The 22,094-nt window shown below is 38.5% G+C and overlaps 1 protein-coding gene across 1 annotated transcript in view; it reads right to left on the bottom strand.

Moving 5' to 3' along the window:
* Window positions 1-22,094, bottom strand: part of Diap2 (Death-associated inhibitor of apoptosis 2) — a 121,906-nt gene that overhangs the window by 76,179 nt on the left and 23,633 nt on the right. Inside the window, exons 3-4 of the mRNA XM_067143384.2 lie at window positions 5,601-5,795; window positions 5,307-5,488 (exon numbers count right to left, since the gene is read on the bottom strand). Of these exons, the coding sequence (XP_066999485.2) occupies window positions 5,307-5,488; window positions 5,601-5,795 (377 nt within the window). The remainder of the gene's footprint in view (window positions 1-5,306; window positions 5,489-5,600; window positions 5,796-22,094) is intronic.

Here is a 22,094-nt window from a genome sequence, read left to right as displayed (position 1 = left end):
TAAACTCTGAAAATGACATTTTTACTACTACACTTAACATTGAAAACTTGACAACAGTTAACGTGTACAAGTCACCAGATATTACTTGGCCTAATCCTCCTATACCTTCTCTGCAGTATCCTACTATACATCTCGGTGATTTCAACAGTTTTCATCATCATCTTTGGGGATATAACAAGGATGACTCTAATGGTAAAGTTCTTGTGGACTGGATGGAAACTGAAAATTTGAATCTGATTTTTGATGCTAAGGACCTGCCTACCTTTCAATCAGCTCGCTGGTCTTGAGGGTACACCCTAGATTTTTGTTTCACAAATCGGCTTCATAATTCACACAGTCAAGTTCGACGTACAGTGCTCCACGATTTCCCACATAGTCAACACAGGCCTGTTCTCTTGGAGGTTGGGATGTCTTTACCTGTTGTTCGATCACATCCTAAACCAAGGTGGAACTTCAAGAAAGCCAATTGGACTGAATTTGCAAAGAAAACAGACTCCAATATAAGATGGATCAAACCAACATGCAACAACTACAGCAGATTTGTAGGGGTTATAAAAGGTGCAGCGAGACGATGCATCCCTAGAGGAATGGTCGTAAGGAGTATATCCCTGGCTGGAGTTCAGAGAGTGAGGAATTACTACAAGAATATGAAGAACATCCTAATTCCGACAATGCAGCTGGTCTCCTCCAATCCTTGGATGAGAGTCGAAGAAGGATCTGGCATGAAACAGTGGAATCCCTAGATTACACCCATTCTAGCAGAAAGGCCTGGTCTATAATTAGGAAACTGGATTCTTCAAACCCTGCAACTAAGAGATCAAAAACAGCCATCAATCTGAATGATTTTGCTAATCATCTAATATCAGTTTCCAAAAAACACAAAAGACAAGCGAACCAAAAAGGATATCAAATTAAAGTTGAACATCAAGAAAAGAGCAGCGCCGCAGTTTTCTGAATTCTCTACTCCATTCAATGAAGGGGAAACTAAAGCCGCAAAAAAAGGTGTGAAACTTGGAAAAGCTGTAGGATTTGATGGAATTTATCCTGAATTTTTGGCTCATTGCGGACCAGCCACAATAAAATGGTTAACCAACTTCTTCACTAATATTCTGCAAACTGGAAACATACCACCTCTGATGAAGAAAACAAAGATAATAGCCATACTGAAACCAAATAAAGATCCATCTGAAGTGGAAAGCTACCGTCCAATAGCACTTCTGTTACATATAAACTCCTTGAGCGACTGATCTACAATAGAATTTATGAAACAATCAACAGCTACATTCCTATAGAGCAAGCAGGATTTAGACCTGGAAGAAGTTGTAATGATCAAGTACTGTCTCTCACTACGTATATCAAAAATGGATATGAGAGGAAATCAGTAAGCGTGGCTGCCTTTTTGGATCTATTAGCTGCCTATGATACTGTCTGGCAAGAAGGACTCCTAAAATTTTTGAGTGTGATCCCACGTCGTAATCTTACGGCCTTACTTAGCAATATGCTCAGTAATAGGTACTTCCAGATCTACGCTGATAATGACAGAAGTAGAGTGTTTAAATTAAACGATGGTTTACCTCAAGGATCAGTCCTTGCCCCCCTTCTTTTCAGTCTGTACATATACGACCTCCCAGACACATCATCAAGAAAATTCATTTATGCTGATGACATTTGTTTGGTGACTCAGTGCTCCAACTTTTATGATGCTGAAACTACTTTAGCCACTGATCTGGAAGCCTTGGATATATACTTCAAGAAATGGTGCCTTCACCTAAATCCTCAAAAAACTGTTATATCTACATTCCACTTACACAACAGACAGTCTAATTACAAACCAACAGTCAGATTCCGAGGTGAAGTGTTGCTGTTCTGCAGTACACCAAAATACTTGGGAATAACACTTGATAGAACTTTGACTTTCAAGCAACATCTCTCAAATGTAGCTGCTAAAGTAAAAACTAGAAATAATATTCTTCAGAAACTTGCTGGTACATCATGGGGAGCCAGTACTCATGTTCTAAGATCAACAGCATTAGCCTTATATTCTGTTGCTGAATACTGCTGCCCCTCTTGGATCAATAGTGTCCACACAAAGAAGATCGATGTACAACTCAATCAGGCAATGCGCATAATCACGGGTTGCATTCGGAGCACGAACACACTATGGCTTCCTGTTCTCAGCAATATTCCACCTTCAGCCCTAAGACGATCAGAAGCTCTCCTAAAGGTTTGGAAGAACATTCAGCAGAACCCCCAACTACCCATCCATCAAGATATTACGCACACTGAACATCAACGACTGAAATCAAGGAAACCACCCTGGCGTACAGCAATGGATCTTGAAAGAACCTCTTTTCATGTTAACAGTTCATGGAAAGCCCAGTGGGATCAGTCTTCAGTAGTGAACAAACATCTGGTTGAGAATCCTTCTAAACGAGTACAAGGATTTGATATTCCAAGACGACAGTGGAGAATCATCAATCGGATAAGAACTGGACAAAGCAGATGTGGTTATCTGTTGTGTAAATGGGGTTGGACTAGCTCTGCAGATTGTTATTGTGGTGTCAGTTCTCAGTCAATCCACCACATTGTTGCTGACTGCCCAATTCGAGCTTTCAAAGGAACGCTAATGGACATTCACCGCACATCGGATGAAGCAGTTGATTGGGTCAAAATGCTAGACCTAGAGTTATAGTATTGTACGGACTTGTGACTACGCATATTTCCCCTGAACTATATACGTGTGTGTACATAGATTCATCATAAAATAAATAAATAAATAAATAAATAAATAAATAAATAAATAAATAAATAAATAAATAAATAAATAAATGATTTTAAGAAAGACATTTTATTTAAGCTATATGATTACTCTAAATGAATTTAATGAAAGCATGAAAACGGTTGAGTAGATAAAATAAATAATAATAATCGTATGGCCTCAGCTACCGTGTGGAGACATTTTAATATGACGCCATCTGGTTGTCTGCTTGACAATCTCGACGTTCCGTTTTACTCTAAGCGTACTAGATGGCAGAGTAAACCGAATCTCTTGGGCGTCTATGGCTGAATTGAATGAAGTTTGTCAGGTAAACACCAAGTGTGTTACCAGAGATCTTTTACATGCCAACATTGTATGTCATGGAGTATCGAATAGACTACTTTCCCCACCCTTCAAAAATCCGACTACGATGATGATGCTTGTTGTTTAAAGGGGCCTAACATCTAGGTCATCAACCCCTAATGGTACGAAATGAGACGAAATGAAATGACAAATTAAAAATCTTAAATCCTCCACTGATCACAATTCAAAACGTGAGGACGAAGAATGAATGGATGGATATGAAGTTAAAACGATTAGTGGAACCGACCCACAGTGCCTCACATGCACAGAAGCTGGCGTAAAACAATAGTATTACTGACCAAGGGACTGCTTCTATAGCACGATACTGAATCGATGATACTTGTAGTCGAAAGGAGTCCAAAATCAAAGTCATCAGCCCCTCATAATGGTACTTATCGCTAGAAAAGTAGAACCATGGTATTTGTCATGTTACGGTACTAATCAAGAGTAGCGTAGACTCGCAGTATTCCACACATTATGGTACAACTCACAAGTAATTAAATTCGCACATGTATTACAGACCTACTGTGTTTCGCACATTGCGGCGCCATTGACAGGCAACACAAACCTATGGTGTTCACCACCTAAGTGTACTAACCACAGGGACTCGTACTATCCCGCGGTGTTCCTCATATAGTGGGTACTAATCATAGGCAATGCCTTTGCTGGCAAGATGTAGTGTTTACAGTACACTGTCTTCTGGTACTGTAAAAGCCGTCACACTCTTGTTTTCTACTACAGTAATCACAAACCTATTTCATACCTAACATAGTGGTAGTACACGCAAGGAAAAGCGACCCATGGTGTTCCCTGCGTGGTGATACTAATCACAAGGAGTTTCATGGTTCTATTATAATCTTCCTTTGGTCGCCCCTTTTAGTCGCCTCTTACGACAGGCAGGGGGATACAGTGGGTGTATTCTTCGTCTGCGTCCCCCACCCACAGGGGTTAAAATCTGATTACCTCTGCTGGGTTTGAACCCGGTATCTTGGGATCTGGATCCACAGAGATGATTATTTGTATATTTTAATTTATTTATTTTTATCCTCAATTGGCTGATGTGTATTTTCATTTAATTTAATTACATTTTATTTTATTTAAATGGGTGTGTGTGGGATAATTGCTTCTCCACTATACATTTTAGGCAAAACATAGATACAGTTTCCTTTCCTTTTCTGTGGGCTGTGTTCACAGCATCCAGTTTATGTTTTGATGGGATTTAAGGTAAGTGTCAAGGTGTCCAGCCCCACGGTGTAGGGGGCAACGCGTCCGCCTGTCACCCTGCGGGCCCGGGTTCGACTCCTGGCCGGGTCAGATGTTTTTAATTGTAAATGATTAATATCCCTGGCCTGGGTGCTTGTGTCGTCCTTAAAGTTCCTTTCCTCACATTCAACACTCTACACTTCTGCAACTACAATTACAGAAGTAGTGGCAAAATATCTACAGAGATCGACGCCACGAACAAATATCCTTTAGTAAAAAAAAAAAAAAAAAAATTGTCAAGGTGATGGTGTTAACTTCTTTTAATGGTGATTTATTTTTGTCAGGATGTAACCATCTGTTTCTGTGTTTCTGTTTTTTTGCATTTCCTTCTTGTCATACATCATCACCCTAACATGACATTACTGCAGTTTGTCACTGGTTCTAAGTTATCCTCATTGTACACCTGAAATCTGGTTAAGTACTGTGAACAACTCTTGCCCACAAGTGACCTGCACTAGTCAACAGATGAGTGACCTTGCACCAAGATCGCATTTGTTTCTGGTTAGAATTTAGTGGACTTCTTGTGGGATATCTTCCCACCTCCTATATAATCCTTATCCTCCTTCATTGGTTTCAATCTCTTCAAAAGTCTCTTAGGGAAAGGGAGAGGGAGGAACCCCAACATTCTTTAGATTATGTCAGAATTTACCTAATCAGGTTTTTCAAGAGTAAGGGCATACAATTTTCTGGAGGAATGACATTATGAGACTGCCTAAATATCAGGCAAAATGATGAAAATAATGAACAATATATCGTTTAATAAAAGCTTTTAAAAAAGCATGATCTCCTTAAAAAAATGTAAAAATGCTATGTTTAGTGATGTATAATATGTACTTCTCTCAGAGAATCTACTGTGGTAAGTGATTTACCTTCTTATGAGTTAAGATGATCTTAAATTATAAAACATCTGAAAATCACTCACATCTGCTGGTAATATGGGTGGATATTGAGTAGCAACCTCTTGTATGAATTCCTCGCTCTTCATAAGTAATACATAAATACATTTGGGGAACCATCGTGCATGTTCTACCCATGGATCATCAGAGTCGTCCCATTGTCGCAAACCTCCATCACAGTGGAAACATCGTACTTGATCATGTACACCTATAAGGAAAGGCATTCAATGAATTAACTGTCAAACATATTTCACCACTGGTTTTCAGTAATATACCTACACATTATATAAAATAAATAAAAAACTATCTTAATTATTTACCAGTATAATAGAAGCCAGCTTGAGCTAACTGATTAGGAGTTTGTTGTAATCCACAAGGCCAGTCTTTGAAAGTACGAAGTCGTGATTCAACAGTCGAATACTTAGGATGGCGTGGTCCTCGATGTTGGTGAATACCTTCCACAAGGACATCAGTACGCTCTGGCAAAATTTTTGAGTGTTCCACCACAGCCCTTCCTTAAAAAAATGGAATCATTAGAAATAAGAGTAAACTTGTACAAGATGCACACATAATGGGGTGGGAGTAGGTCAACCTATACAATACACATATAAAAATAATTAACTATATTTTCATAGAACATTCATTGGGACTAGATTCAACCTTGATTGTGAGGTCATCCTGAGCCATTACATTAAAACCATCATTGGTAAAATACAGGGAAATTCTTTTATCTATGCAGGGGATTGTCACTTGCCTGGTCGCCAGTGCTGCGAGCTTGTCTCCCGCCAAGCACTTTGCCATAATGTGCTTCTTGGCACCACAAGTTCCCCTTCTTTGCAGTCTGCTGAGAGCTTTATCAGCGTAAGGTTCGTTCACATGTTTACTGCTCAGTGTGTTGTTCCAATGCCATTTTCATTATGTGAGCTTGTGTATATACATAATACCTTCATAAAGTACAGGAAATCTTGTGCGAAAACACTACTCAGTAACAGGCGAGCGCTAGCTGTATTACAGCAAAGTGCTTGGCGGGAGACAGGCTTGCAGTGCATGCAACCAGTGGAGCGAACATTCCCTGTAAGGTAAAAGTATTTATTTGTGTCTTTATCAAGTGGCGAAGTTAGGGCTCTTGGTCCCCTCTTACATTTAACCACATAAATTTTTTACACTTTTACAGCATTAATTTCAAATATCATGGTAATCAATTACAGTTCATGAGATAAGGCAAGTAAGTCAGATAAGGAATAACAATAATACAATTAATTAAGATTACTACCAATGAAAAAATGATGGGATAAATAGAGTGTGGGCAGTAAAAAAAAGATATCAAATTAATAATGAAAGAATATATCTACTAATTAGCTTAAAGGAAAAATTCTAATATGAGGCAAAATTAAACTAACTGAATATTACTATCAAGGCAGATCAAATATAAATGGGAATCTGAATGTACAGCCGCTGTTAGTAATAATTCTGAGATGGTGCTTTGCCAGGATGTTGTTGGGGGTGTCTGGAGAAGGGGTTTGCACGTGCGAACAACGGTGGAGAGTTGGGCTGCTTCAATACGCCATGACTCAGCAAGAGATGCAGACATCGGCAAATAAAAATTTTACGAATTGTTTTAGCCGTAGGAATAAGTTACGGAAGTGTTCAAACCATCATTCGAGATGAACTTCATTTCAGAAAATTGTCTGCCAGGTAGGCTCCTCGTCGCCTCAACCAGGAACAAAAAACTTTATGCCAAGAAGTTTGTCAGAGACTTCTGCGTTGCTACGAGGAGGAAGGAGAGGACTTCTTGAGTCGTATTGTGCCTTGTGATGAAACTTGGGTGCATCATTACGTCCCAGAGTCAAAGCAAGCAAGCATGTAGTGACAGCAAAGAGACGAAGCAGGTCCGGTCAAGGCCAAAACACTCCCATCTGCTGGAAAGGTGCTTGCAACTGTTTTATGGGACTCTGAGGGCATTTTGCTGGTGGATTTTCTTCATGAACAAGGGACAATTAATGCAACCTATTACCGTAACCTTTTGGATGAAGCAAAAGCTGCGTATTGGAACAAGCGACGCTGGCAACTGATCCGAAACATCATTCTTCTCCATGACAATGCAAGGCCGCATACTGCTGCTTGAACACCGGAAAAAATGGAGGAAATTTAATGGACACCTCTGGAACACCCTGCGACTACGTTTGTTTGGATCATTCAAACAAGACTTAGGACAGCATTTCGATGATGATGCAAGTGTAGCAGAGTTCGTGCACATCTGGCTTCACATACATCCCTCTTCTTTCTATCAGGACGGCATCAAAATCTTATATGTATATTTTTTGGTTGATGCAATGAATTTAAAAAAATAATTTCCATTTTATATTTGCTCCCGGTTGCTCCACGTGAGATTTGTGCTGGACAAAACGGAGGTTGGACAGGCTTTTCTCCGGGTGCTGCGGTTTTCCCTGTCATATTTCATTCCAGCAACACACTCCATTATTTCATCTGTCATTCATTAATCATTGCCCCAGAGGAGTGCGACAGGCTTCGGCAGCCGGCACAATTCCTATCCTCACCGCTAGATGGGGGCTTCATTCATTCCATTCCCGACCTGGTTGAATGACTGGAAACAGGCTGTGGATATTCATATATTTGATCTGCCCTCATATGTTTCAATCTGAGATTTCTAAAAACCATGTTACTATGTTATCTACTTCTAGGAACAGTGCATTGTCTTAAATGACAAGAGTAAAAACGTAAATGGGATAGAATAAGATACTTGAATTTAATACGTAATTTTTGGTTTCATTCGTATGTCATTCGCTCTTACATTCACTCAGGTCAACTTTATATATTCTGGAGAAATTTACGGTAAGCTGTTTTAAACGTCCTAGACGAGCAAGACTTTTTAATATTTACTGGGATTGTATTCCATAATCTCGACGCACTGACCAAGAATGAATGGCTGTGGGTAATTGTTTGATGCAGTGCTATTTCAAGTAGTGATCTGGAACAAGTATTAATTTTGTAGAATGAAGCCTAAAATTAGACAATAGTTGGAGCTATTTGTAGAAAGCAACTGGTAGATGAGTGTGATTTGGTGGACTTTTTCTACAGTCGTTTAAACGTAACCATCCCAACATTTTGTAGTATGGTGTTATGTCGACATCATGTCGGAGATGGAAAGCATATCGAATGCAAGAGTTCTGTACATGTTGCAGTTTTGCTGCTTGTTCACAGGTTAGATCAATCAGTATACAGTTACAGTAGTCAAACATTGCATCCAGGAGATAGTGGGTTCGAATGCCTCTGTCGGCAGCCCTGAAGATGGTTTTCCGTGGTTTCCCGTTTTCACACCAGGCAAATGCTGGGGTTGTATCTTAATTAAGGCCGTGGCAGCTTCCTTCCCACTCCTATGCCTTTCCTATCCCATCGTCGCCATAAGACCTATCTGTGTCGGTGCAACGTAAAGCAAAAAAGTAGTCAAAGGCTGGAAATAGAAGTATTTGTATGAGTTTTAATTTAAGGTCCAATGGGAGAACATTTTTATAATGCTTTAAGGGATAAAGCGACACATGTACCTTTCTGCACACTGCACACAGTAGTTATATGTTCATTCCAGGTCAGAGTCTTATTTAAGGTGACCCTAAAGTTTGTAACTATCTTGGAGTATGGCACTTCAGTATCATCAATGGTAACTGGAGGAGAATTTTAATTATTATTTAGAACACATAGTAATGTTTCATGTCCAATTATTATACTCTGGGTCTTTCGTGGGTTGATGAGTAAGGAGTTGTTTCTGGCATATGTAGTAGAGTCGTCGTAAGTCTGTAGTCATATGTTGGATCGCTTTGCTTATACAATCTATACTAGTGTGATAATATACCTGTAAGTCATCAGCATATAGATGGTATACACAGTGGGGAAGTGGGGATGAAATATCATTGACATGCAGGCTGAATAATAAAGGTCCCAGCACACACCCGTAAGATAGGTCAGATAATCTGATAGCCCATTTGGACATAATATTGTGCTCTCCTCTTGGTGCCAAGGGAGCGCAATTTTGAAAGGAGGTATTGTACGTTCACTGTATCAAATGCACTGCTAAAATCAAGGAGCGAGAGTACCATCACCTGTCGTTTATCCATAGCAAGCCTAATATCATCTGTTACCTGAAGAAGTACTGTCATTGTACTGTGGCCCTTTCTGAAGCCAGATTGCAAGGGGTCTAAGAGTGAATGAACTATAAGATATTCAATTTATTACAATTCGTATCCACCTTATTCAATACCAAAAATGTTGTTAAGATGAAATTACAACATGTATATTTATTTTATCAGGACTAGTTTCGACGCTTTATATTGCGACATCATCAGCTGATATACACTGGAAACATTGGCAAACATATATAAGTTTATCTATGTCACACACATTATAAAAACTATGATAAAGATTTAAAAACCATATTATAATTATACTATTTCCGAGTCCACACTGTCCAAGACTTGCAATTATTAAACTTTGGATTGCTAAAATCTGATGCAATTTGGTTTAAATAATCATTAAAATTAAACAAAACTAATAATAAAATCACGATCTTCTCAAAAACATTCACTTTGACGTTTAAAAAAAAAAATGTTTTTGTAGAACCATATTAAAACCATTCAATAAAGTCCTCAGACTATTGCCATGTAGTGAACATAATGTCACAGAATAAGGTTAAACAATCTTCTTAAATGACATTGATACTGTTTGACACTTCAAAATCTTTTAAAACCATATTAAAATTATTCTATGAAATCTTCAAAATGTTGAAATGTGGAGATCATGAAAAGAGGCCAATGTTTCCAGTGTATATCAGCTGATGACGCAATATAAAGCGTCGAAACTAGTCCTGATAAAATAAATATACATGTTGTAATTTCATCTTAACATTTTTGGTATTGAATAAGGTGGATACAAATTTTTATAAATTGTAATCTTGGTTCAATACGGACGAATAATGAAATTTATATACTTAACTATAAGATATTCAGTTAGTTGCTCATGTATTAGTTGTTCAAGGGCTTTTGCAAGCAGAGAGAGTATAGATATGAGGTGGTAATTGATGGAGAATTCGATGTGGTGTTCTTTAATCCTCGAATCAATAGATCGTCTTTCCAAATGGCTGGAAAAGTTCCTGAATTTATACAATTGAAGAAATGAGAAATGATTGGTAATACTGTGCCAATGACTTTTTTTTATAAAGCCCATTGGAATATAATCTACTCCTTTCGCTTGAGATTTAATGAAATTTAAGACTCATTTTAATTCATTTATACTGACAGTTCGTAGTGAGAATTTTGGTTCGAAATTCAAGTAATTGCCATCTTCGTGTGACAGGATTCCAGACTGGGGTTAAGTTTCTAAAATTTGTTTACCAGTGAGGTAAGGGTTAAGTGTGTCAAGTGATAATGTTGGAATATGAGGTTCTTTAATTTTTCCTATCCCTATTTAATGCAATTGATTCCACGCATTAGCTGTATTGATATTTTTGGTTTGATTTCCGATATATTTAAATTTACTGTTTCTAATTAGTTGTTTAGCTTTATTCTGTAAAAGACAGTATTCGAAATCCGTTTGCTCTTTTGTTGCTTGTATCAGCAAAACAAAGCATCAAGGCAAGCCATTGTTGCTTTTATCTGTGTTTAACCACAGAGCAGAAGAGCGAATGACCCTTACCTGCAGAACAGGAGCATGCTTGTCGTAGAGTCCTAACAATAAGGAGTTAAATCTATGTACTTTTAAGTTCACGTGCAATTGTATTTCGCCCCAAGGCAAATTATATGCGTCATATTGTAGTTAAGGCTATATTTTTCATGTCTCTGTAACTTACAGTATATACTTAGCTTTACACTTCAGCACCGGCAGCGAGTAGCACAGATAAATACAATTGTGTGTAGAAATACCAGGAAGATAAATTTGTCCATGCATGACAGTCTTATGGGGATTATTTTTCACTAAGTAGTAAATTAGAGTGTGAGTTGAGCTGTTACGTGTGTATACATGATTAGTTGCATCTAATGGTAAGATGGTCATGCCCATTTAAGTGAACAGTCTGCAAATTTGGTCTGAGTCGTTAGTCTGGTCAGGAGGTTTATGTTAAAATCACCAAGGATTATTATGTGTTCGTTACCTGGTATAAGTTTCAGCAGATCCACTTCAAGTGCGTCTATATTTTTTACCTTAGGTGACGTATAAACTATTACTATAAAGTATCTTGACATTTGCGCCAGTCAGCTGGACAATGTTATTACATTCATATAAGAACCCAACAAAAGGATGGACAACGTTTTACTGCTCATGCTTATAATTAACAACAAAGACTCAATATTTTGAAGTGTTTTTCTCACCATATTTTTAGATGTATTGTGCTTCAATGTTTATTTTTAACATTTTACCAATTATGGTTTTAACGTAATGGCTGAGGATGACCTCACAATCAAAGTCGAAACTAATCCCAATGAATGTTCTATGAAAATATTGTTACATCATTAACACGCTTTTATTAGCTTGCCATGTATCTATCTATCTCTGTAACGGAATCTGTCAACATAATTTTCACCAACTTGGAGACGTTTGATTAACTTGAATATTTGCACACGTATTAAGGGCCAATGACAATACAATAATTTAATAAGTTTAATATCCTGACCAGGATCACCAGGATAAAATAAAATGATTTTTATTTTTTATTAACCTTCACATAATGTTGGGCAGGCAACCCGATAATCAGACTTATCTTGCGGTCGGTTCGCTTACCTTCCCTGTTTTTTTTTTTGCTGCCTTATGAAGATAATGACAGTCTATGCGTAATTCCCATCTCTAACAATACAGTGATAAAACCTCTCATTTCTTTTAGAGTAACAGGCTGCCACTGCTTTACACGGGAATTCAGCTTCAATTGTTGTGGTGACCTGAAGAACTGAGTAGCATAACAGTAATGTTTACTTAGGCCTAAGAGTTGACCACCAGAAAGCGACACCCATTTGCATTAGTGGTTTTATTTCTTCTTCTAAAACGTATTCATTAATATTCACTCGATATTGAAAACCAATCTCTCTAAATACTTTTTTTTTACGAAGTGCATTAGTTATAGTTGTACAGGTTCTAGACAGATCCATGGACAACCACCTCTGTTAGCACTGTGGCAGAGAGAAAGAAACTCTTGCTCACGTCCTAGGATCCTGCCAACATGAAGAGCTTTTGCGAAACACTTGACACCATCAAGTTAGATCCTTCACAGCCAAAGAACTGAGGAAGAACGTCTTTAATGTCCACAAAGCATTTCACAGAATGGCCATGAATGGCAGTTCTCGTATCGACATGATAGCCTTCAGAGAACACAGCTCAAAAGGCTTCATCATAGACTCAACTGTACGGTTTGAACACCTAAAAGGCCAACCAGAAGCGGTAAACGCAAGGTCAGTATAGGAAGGTCTGGTCACGCTACCACAATCCTTTGCGTTGACGGCCATATTGAATCTTAAGCATCGTTATGGTATGGGCGGGCCCGATGTGATAATATGAAATATATTTGCATTTTTAAGGGAAATGGGATACTGTGCTACACCAAATTGTCACAATAAGTCAACTGGCAGGATTATAGTGTTTCGCTTTCCAGTAATAAGCAATGGAGAGCTGTGGATATGGTAAAAAATTACAGGCGTAATAAATGGCAACCCACTTATAATTCCGTCTTGTTCGAAGTTAGTAAGTTATTGCAATGGAATTATTCCTGAAGAATCAAATGTTTATATGAAAATTGTTTTAAATTTGTGGGCCCCATTATGTATTTTCTTCTGATATCATTGTGATGAATCGTAATATGAACAGAAGAGTGTAGATGGATGGTAACACTCAAGTGGAATTCGATCCCAAAAATGTTTCCAATCCACCCAAGTCTTTAAAATGTTATAGGAAAGTTTCCAAACAAATATGTTTTCTTAAAAGAAGCAGCAAATGTAATAGGAACTGTATAATAATATTATTCGTGTTTCCTTGCTTTCGAGTTAACTACACAAGGGAGGTCATTTAGGAAAAAATGAAGCATGGCACAAGTAAGCTAAGTGACAGAAAAAAAAGCCAGAACTCAGTGTTAAGGGTCCAGTAGTCACCAATCGGGCTTCCAAGTTAAGAGACCCTGGGGTCTCTTTTAGTTACCTCTTACGACAGGTAAGGGGATAGCGTGGGTGTTATTCTACCACCCACACCCACCGGGTGGGGGGTAAAGATTATGAAAGCCTATACACACAGGTTCGCAGTTATATACCGCAAGTGTTATACCACTCCTACAACAGTGATACTTGTGATTCGAATGATAAGTGTAGCCCAATATTCACATAATACCCAAGTATTCTTCTTATTCCTTTTTTACAATATGGTTGACGTCCCACTGACACAGATAGGTCCTATGGTGACGACAGGACAGGAAAGGGCAAGGAGTGGGAAGGAAGCAACAGTGGCCTTGTAATTAAGGAACAACCCCAGCATTTGCCTGGTGTGAATAATGGGGAAACCATGGAAAATCATCTTCAGGGTTGCCAACAGTGGAGTTCGAACAGACTACCTCTCGAATGCAAGTTGATAGCTACGTGACCGAAACCGCACAGCCACTTGATCGGTCTTCTTCTTCTTCTTATGATGATGAAGATGATTATGAGTATTACCTTGGTTTTTTTTTGCCAAAAGCCAACTGAAGACTGTAGCCAAACAAATTATTATCACCGGTTTTCAAATGATGTTGACAAACATAATACGGATGTCGGGTTTGAACCATTTTGTGGGGACAGTAGAATACATCCAGAGTATCCCCTTCCTGTCGTAAGAGGCGACTAAAGAGGGCCCCAGCGACTCTTAACTTGAGAGTGTGGGTTGGCGACCACGGGGCTATTAGCTGAGTCTTGGCATTCTTTCCACTTACTTGTGCCACGCTCCTCACTTTTTCTATCGTATACGACCTTCCTTGGTCAACTCTTGTTCTTTTCCGACCCTGACAGTATTAAAGCAGTCGAAGCTTTGGGAGTCTTTCATTTTCACAAACTTCGTGGCCTTTGTCTTTCTTTGGCCCATACCTCAATTTTTCGAAGTGTTGGATCGTTTCAAAATTTCCCCTCTGATTAGTGTTAAAAGTGGATGGTTGCCCAATAGTACTTCCTCTTAAAACCATAATCACCACCACTACTTTGTACTACTCAGCTGCACGGGTTACCCATAAACTAGTTAGAGTAGCTAAGAACATCACTCTTGTTATATATGAGGAGTATTTTTGCCTCAGAACCTAAATAATTTACCACATCAATGGACACAGATAGGTCTTATGGTGACGATGGGACAGGAAAGGTCTAGGAGTGGGAAGGAAGCGACCGTGGCCTCGTAATTAAGGAACAGTCCCAGCATTTGCCTGGTGTGAAAAATGGGGAAACCATGGAAAATCATCTTTAACAGCATGCAGTCAGCATCCAGTATTCAGGAGATAGTTTGTTCAAACTCCACTGTCGGCATCCCTGAAAATGGTTTTCTGCAGTTTTCCATTTTCACACCAGGCAAATGCTGGGGCTGTACCTTAATTAAGGCTACAGCCGCTTCCTTCCAACTGCCGGCCCTTTCCTATCCCATCGTTGCCATAAGACCTATCTGTGTCGGTGCGACGTAAAGCCACTAGCAAAAAAAAACAGCGAACATAATTTAATGCACTCAACTCAAGAGGCTGTCAACATGCTGAAGTAACCTTTTAAAATTCAGTACCTGTTACTACTTTCTTAATAAAGGAAATGCTCAAGAAAATTTACTACAACTGTCTTCAAATACTTTTAAGTTCATTATTTCATCTATTCATGATGTAATAGAGGTACTGTACAGATTTCTATGTTTCTGTCAATGAGATTACGTAATTTGACAGACGATATTGATTAGAAACACGGTAAGATCAAGCAATATAGACGTGAAGAGTATACATGGGCACTTCTCCTGATTCTTGTTTCTCAAAAAACATGAAATTTAGGTTCTATGAATTATCTTCCTATTCAAATAGCTGTGTGCCCGTTGTTGCATTTCCTAGACGTTTACAAAAATGGCGCCGAAGGAAGGTATGGCCCACTCACTCAATACGCAATGAAGTCATGATATCGAGGTATAACAGAAGGCCGTGTATAACTGGGAACGGATGTATACCGAAGGCGGTGCAGAACAGCAAAAGGTCAAGTAGGTTGTTTTAAAGAAAAAAATAGAACAGAAATGATTTTTACAAAAAATATACTTGAAAAATTGAATTCGCAGAGTCAAGACGTGAATTGCGAACGCGCTACGTATAGGACGGAATTTTACGAGATCTCGGTGAAATTCATAAAGAAAGACTACATTCATTAAGAAGAAAACAGGATAATCAACCCAGAGATATACCGTAAATAGCCAAAATACTTCGAATAAGCGAAGCTCGGATTTAATACGCTTATTGGAACCAGAAGAGCAAGTCCAACATTATCGCAGGGAAGAATTATTTAACTGCACAAGAAAGATAAGAACTGAGAAAAGGTTATTTTTATTGGCGCAGAAGCTGAAAGGAAAATAATTCTGAAGATTATTTAAACTGATCCTGAAGATTTTTCCCTGAAAAAGATAAAATATATTATACGCAATTTTAAAGAGTTAGCCATATATAACGCTGAAGAAGGATAAGAAGAGTAACTTAAGAAATATATTATTCTAATATGAATTTTATAACAGCCATGTTCTCCTCGGGAATCTTTAATTTTGTTGGCAGCCTCACGAAGAAGATGATGAACTGCTAGACGTTTAAGATGGACCGACCTGGAGAGAGGTATTATCCAGCCAGATGACCAGCCCGTGACGAGAGAGGTATCATCCAGCCAGATGACCAGCCCGTGACGAGAGATGGATATTGCCTACTAAGACCAGTTCGGAACGGGAGAAGGAGTCCTGCTCAACCCCAATCCAGACCGCAAAACTAACCATGTGACGGTCAAAGAGGAACAACTGACATCGGAGTAACGAGAAACGAGCTAAGTCTTTACAATTAGTACCATAATTCTTAAATTATAATATTAGTTGGCATATGCTTTGGAGTTGAATAGGTGTTAGAAACGATATTTAAGTGTGCAAGTGATAATATGCAGTGAAGTGTGAGATATTTAAGATATTAATGCTATATTAAGGCAGTGTAGAACTATATATACATATCTCGCGAGCGGATTACCGTGTCTGGGCAAATAAGTCAGTGAAGTCATTTGAAATGACTTGACATAACAGCTGATCGCTAAGAACTAACATGTTGTAGGATATCGATAAATCTTGCATAGAATGTATTCATGGATTACGTCACAGATGGACCGCGCGTCAGAAGTGAATGATTGTAATCAAGTACTCCTTGTAGAGCGATATTGGAGTAATAGAAACATATGTGAGGTTATGCATCGTAATTTTATTGAGAGGAGTTAAGTATGGGAAACACATAGTGACATTTATCAAAGCTGTATATCAGTAATTGCAACGTTTGCGTTGAAGGTTATGTTAAATAAGAGGTAATATTGTGTAGTTGAGATGATAATGGATCGTCAGACGATGTAATAAGAAGGTATATCAAGTGATATGAAGAATTATATTATGATTTTTTTTTTTTTTTTTTTTTGCTAGGGGCTTTACGTCGCACCGACACAGATAGGTCTTATGGCGACGATGGGATAGGAAAGGCCTAGGAGTTGGAAGGAAGCGGCCGTGGCCTTAATTAAGGTACAGCCCCAGCATTTGCCTGGTGTGAAAATGGGAAACCACGGAAAACCATCTTCAGGGCTGCCGATAGTGGGATTCGAACCTACTATCTCCCGGATGCAAGCTCACAGCCACGCGCCTCTACGCGCACGGCCAACTCGCCCGGTATATTATGATTTATGGTAATTACAAGGTATATATATGTCGGTGGAAGTTAAATGTCACATGTGGAAGGTATGAATCTAATGAAACGATGCGAATAAATAAGAGAATGTACACCGCGGGAGTGACCAGAATTAAGGTATATATTGAATATTGATATTTAGCTGAGATTTAGATGGTGATATAATGTCAAGATAGCGGTTATGTTGGAAGTGTGCGAGTTCTGTGACACATTCTCGAAACGTATAAATGCCAGATAAAAGACAGTATACGTATGCGGTTGAGTAATCGCAAAGCGTAATATTGAGATATTTATCTTCACACTGCAGAAACGAACTAAATAACTTGCACAGTAGGATTATGATTAGAATACGACGGATTTAAGCATATCGAGCCACAGATATATAAATTAAGAATTATGTGGATAGAGTAGGAAGATTATTTATTTTAAAACAATGTATAGATGAATTCGAATTTTATGACAGGTTAATATATAGGAAGATGATACATTAGGAGCTGGATTTAGCAGGCATTAGGGGTGTAAAAAAGCCTTAGCACGTGAATCGTTACTGATTAATTTCCTAGAATGAACCTGAATTAATTGAGTTCAGATTTTGTTTGTTTTTAATGGTGACATGATTATGAGAAGAGACTTTGAAATGTTATTACAATATAATAATTGCAGTTGGATAACGTATTCCAGTGATACGTAGGATGTCCCAAGAATAATTATGGACAGTAATGCTGATATTTTTGATTTCATCTCAGAAACAATTCAAATAAGATAATGATATATCCTTGTTTCTCCTAATAAGCCAGCACTGATTTTGAATTACAATTCTTGAATTGTTTTTCTATATAGTGATAATGTAGCCCATTCCCAAACTTAGTTCTCATTTCTTAGGGCAATTCTTCAGTTAAATAAAATGTGGTTCTTTAATTTTTTTAAAATACAATTTTGTAAGTGTTAATTTTTAGTGTTAGTTAATTCTTTATCTAGTTTGTAAGATGAGTCATTAACTGATTGCGTATATATGAATGCATTTATTGGTGATGTTATAACGTTAGCATTGGAACTAGGCAATCATTCGCATACTACTGCGTTTTTGGGTGAAATTTTGTCTTCATGAATTCACGTAAAGCGGAACCGAATGAAAAATTTTAAGATTTTTCACATGGAATGAAATACCCTGGGATTACATTGAGCTGTCGGGAGTTATTTGCAACCTGTAGCGACGAACGGGTGCAGCTGTGAATGCATTCATGTCATTTACGAGTTGTACAATTATCTATACATGAACAATAGATGCCCAGTTAAAGTCTGCATGAGATATAGTTGTTCGTCTGTTTTTCCTTCTATGAGGACACATATCTCAAAACCTGAAGATGTTACAGTCGTGATAATTGGTATTTAGAAGATCCTTCATTAATAATGAAACAAGTATTGTTCTGGAAAATTCACTTAATGGGGGGGGATGTGAAAGGAAGTGAAAAAAGTTAATTCTTTTTATGGGGTAACTTATATCTCAAAACTGAAGGTAACAGACATGAACATTGGTATTTGGAATCTCCTTTAAGCATAAAGAAACACCCCTTCTCTTTTTTGGGGGGGTGGGGGGGATCAACTTAATGACAGTGGGATGGAAAAGGAGTTGGGACCAATTGATTTTACTGTTCATAATGTACTTGATTCTGATCATAAAGCAATACTTTTTAATCTTTCATGGGTTCATTTTCAAGAGCCATCTTTTCCTTTGGAGAACTTACAGTTAGATTACAGTATATTCTCCTGGCACATAAACAAATGTAAACACATTTGAAATAAACGATAAGAATGACACTGACCGGGCAATTGTTCACCTCTATAATAAGGTCAATAATGCACAGAAGTATATCATTCATATCGAAGAAATCTCGCGCACTTGCCTACGCGCGACAATGGTGCTGGTCACATTGTCAGCAATTACAATGGCAGCACATGTAATCTACTGCTAAGCAGAGGTCTTGCATCTTGCTGCGGCATCAATAATAATATAAAAATAATAATTTTCTGGACCGTCGTCAGAATGTATGACCGCGCTGGGAACGGGTCCTGACTGGGTAATGACTACCAATGCAGTCCGGCCGTGGCTTCAGTCCTGCCATGGCACCCAAGACGACACCACGCCTGATCTCCTAAAGGATTTGTCCATATTAAAAATGCTTATAGGTAAGGTGGTAAAGATTTAGGGACCCAACTGACTGGGCAGAATACCTGGAGCTAGCCCAGGAAATATGAAATCGATTGCTGGATAGAAAGATTGAAGAATGGGAGGAACATTGCCGTCAGATCGCGAATTTTGGCGGATTATATATAAAATGTTAAGCATCCAATTATGAATTTCAGTATAATACCGTAGCGAAACACGGGTATCTTGCTAGTTCTTGGAATATGCAGCGTTTGAGATCCTCACCAGGAATACCTAATGAAAGAAACAGATGGCATGCAGAGGAAAGCAGCAAGATTTGTACCAGGGGATTTCAGGAGAAAAAGTAGTGTATCAAAAATGTTAGAGAAACTTGGGTGGGATACTTCAAGTAAGAGAAGGGAGGAAACTAGACTTATAGAGAGAGATTTATTAAAGAAATCGTCCATCCTCCAATGAAGGTGACCTTTCGGATCCGGAACACAGTTACAATTCCAATGGAGTTTAATCGTTAATGCTGTTATTTTTTTTTTCCAGGGTTAGTGGGGGAGGAGCGTTAATCATGTTCTCAGGTATAGATGGAAATGAATGATTTGCAGAGTCCCTCAGTATCTGTATTACTATTTTTTCCAACTCGCAGAATGGAACTTTCTAATTTTGTAGGAAGGTTGATGTCTGACTAGGGAGGGTGCCTCCGGCTCCGAATAGCAAGCCTCTGACAATCCACCAATCGATAGGTATTTTACACTTAGATGACAGGTAAGGCAAGTACAGAACATAATAGCTTGCTTTTCTAGGTCCACATCCCGAGCCTGATTTAGGTCTCTTTCAAAGCGAATAGTGAGATTTAAGACCATTGCTTTAATGTCCTTTCTGTTGATGGCTATGATGTCAGCCCTCCGATTAGCGTCATCGGTAGGGATGCAGTGAACCTCCTAGTGCACCTCCCGTCCAGGCTGTCTCAAGCCTTGAGCAATTGACGTTCTTACACAGTGGTGGCAATGGTTGCGCATTAGCTCAGTGCTCCAGCAGAATCCCAGCACATGTCCAAGGGTTTCTGTCTCGTTGCAGCCATTTTGGCAGCAACGGGTTGTGTTGAATGACCTACCGGGAACTGAGCTGACTGTGCTGATTTATGAGTCATCCAGGAGTTTGCTTTTGGGCAGTCTGAATATAACATTACTCCCTCTCCTTTATGAGGTAGCTGGCACCATAACTGAAAGGATAGATTTCTCATAATTTAATGTAGTTTTCTTCTGTCAATCTTTGGGGGAAGACTTTCTTTTTGTATGTCAAATCTGTGGACTGCCATATCTTGTTCTTCAGGTAACTTCCTTACGTATGGTAGATGAACATCCTGAATATGGAGTAAGCGATTACAAATATTGTAATGCTGTATACTGGCTTCCCATTCTGCGCAAATTATTAACATCCCCCTGACCTTTCTGGCACTGTACAGCATCAAATTCGGAGTGTAATCTGGAAGCATCATTATTTCTTTTACAGAACTTCTTATAATTTTGTCCAGATCTTTACGAAAAGTGTTTGATAGTTGTGTCAGAGGGGCACATTGTAGAGGGTAGATCAAACCCGGCCAAACAAACTCGTTAATAATCTAGATCTTTTGCTCAGGTTTTAGAAGTTTTGTTTTTACCAAATTATTTAAGTCAGAAGTTATTGTGCTTATTAGTTTATGTCTGTCAAGAGAAATTTTGTTGTTGAAGTCAATTCCTAAATGTTTGATTCATTCATTGTTTGTTTGTTTTAATCGATGGGATTATTGATCCTTCGAGTGTAGTGATGTTTCCTTCAGTTAATTTTCCTTTCTTCAGGATTATAGATTTGGTTTTAAGAGGATGGATATGTGAACCAATTTTTGCAAAGCTGCTTTCAGCTAAATTTAACAAGGTAGTAGCATCACTTTCAGTTTTGCCGAGTAGGATTAGGTCATCTGCGAAAGCAAATAAGGATAACGGCGGTAGATCATCAGATAAAATATGACCATAACGTTGGCACATATTATGGTCTGTGAGATTCTGTATTACAGTTATAATTGCCAAATTAAACAACAATGGTGAGATAGGGGACACTTGAGCTACTCCACACTTAATTTCGATTGGTTTTGATTTATTATTACCAGCTTCCACTTGAACTGTGTTCTTCGTAAAAATTGCATCAATTAGTCTACATAAGTTAGGAGGAATTTCACATTCTCGAAAAGATCGTTTGAATATGTCCGATAGAGTTGAATGCTTCTGTGATGTCTAAAAAAATTATGCAACAATCCTTTTTGTTACGTTTCGCATCCTGGAGGCAACCATTCATGAAGGAAGCGTTGACGTGAGTTCCAGGTAATGGTACGAAGCTACGCTGGTGAGGACTTAGTGTGACATATGAACGCAGTCTCATATCTAGTACTCGTTCGGTTATTCTCCTAATCATATAATACCAATATAAATTGTCCGTTATTGGACATTATAAATTTTCCAGCCAACTCATCCCTGGTTGCCAGCGTTTCGCCCCTGTGTGCTAGGCTGGGCTCATCAGTTGGTACCTAGCACACCTACCAAGACGCTGGCTAGTGCATAACATGAATGCCACTCATAGGCTAATTGTAGCCACTGGCAGTGCCAATGCACTATGAGAGACTGTCTCATTACCAACAATTGATGCCTGCTTGGCCATCAGATGATACTGATGTTGATTCCCAAAGGGAAT

The sequence above is a fragment of the Anabrus simplex genome, chromosome 3 (genome assembly GCF_040414725.1).
Source record: "Anabrus simplex isolate iqAnaSimp1 chromosome 3, ASM4041472v1, whole genome shotgun sequence".
NCBI lineage: Eukaryota > Metazoa > Arthropoda > Insecta > Orthoptera > Tettigoniidae > Anabrus > Anabrus simplex.
Note: the sequence above shows the minus strand (reverse complement) of the source record. Positions and strands in the feature narration are given on the sequence as shown.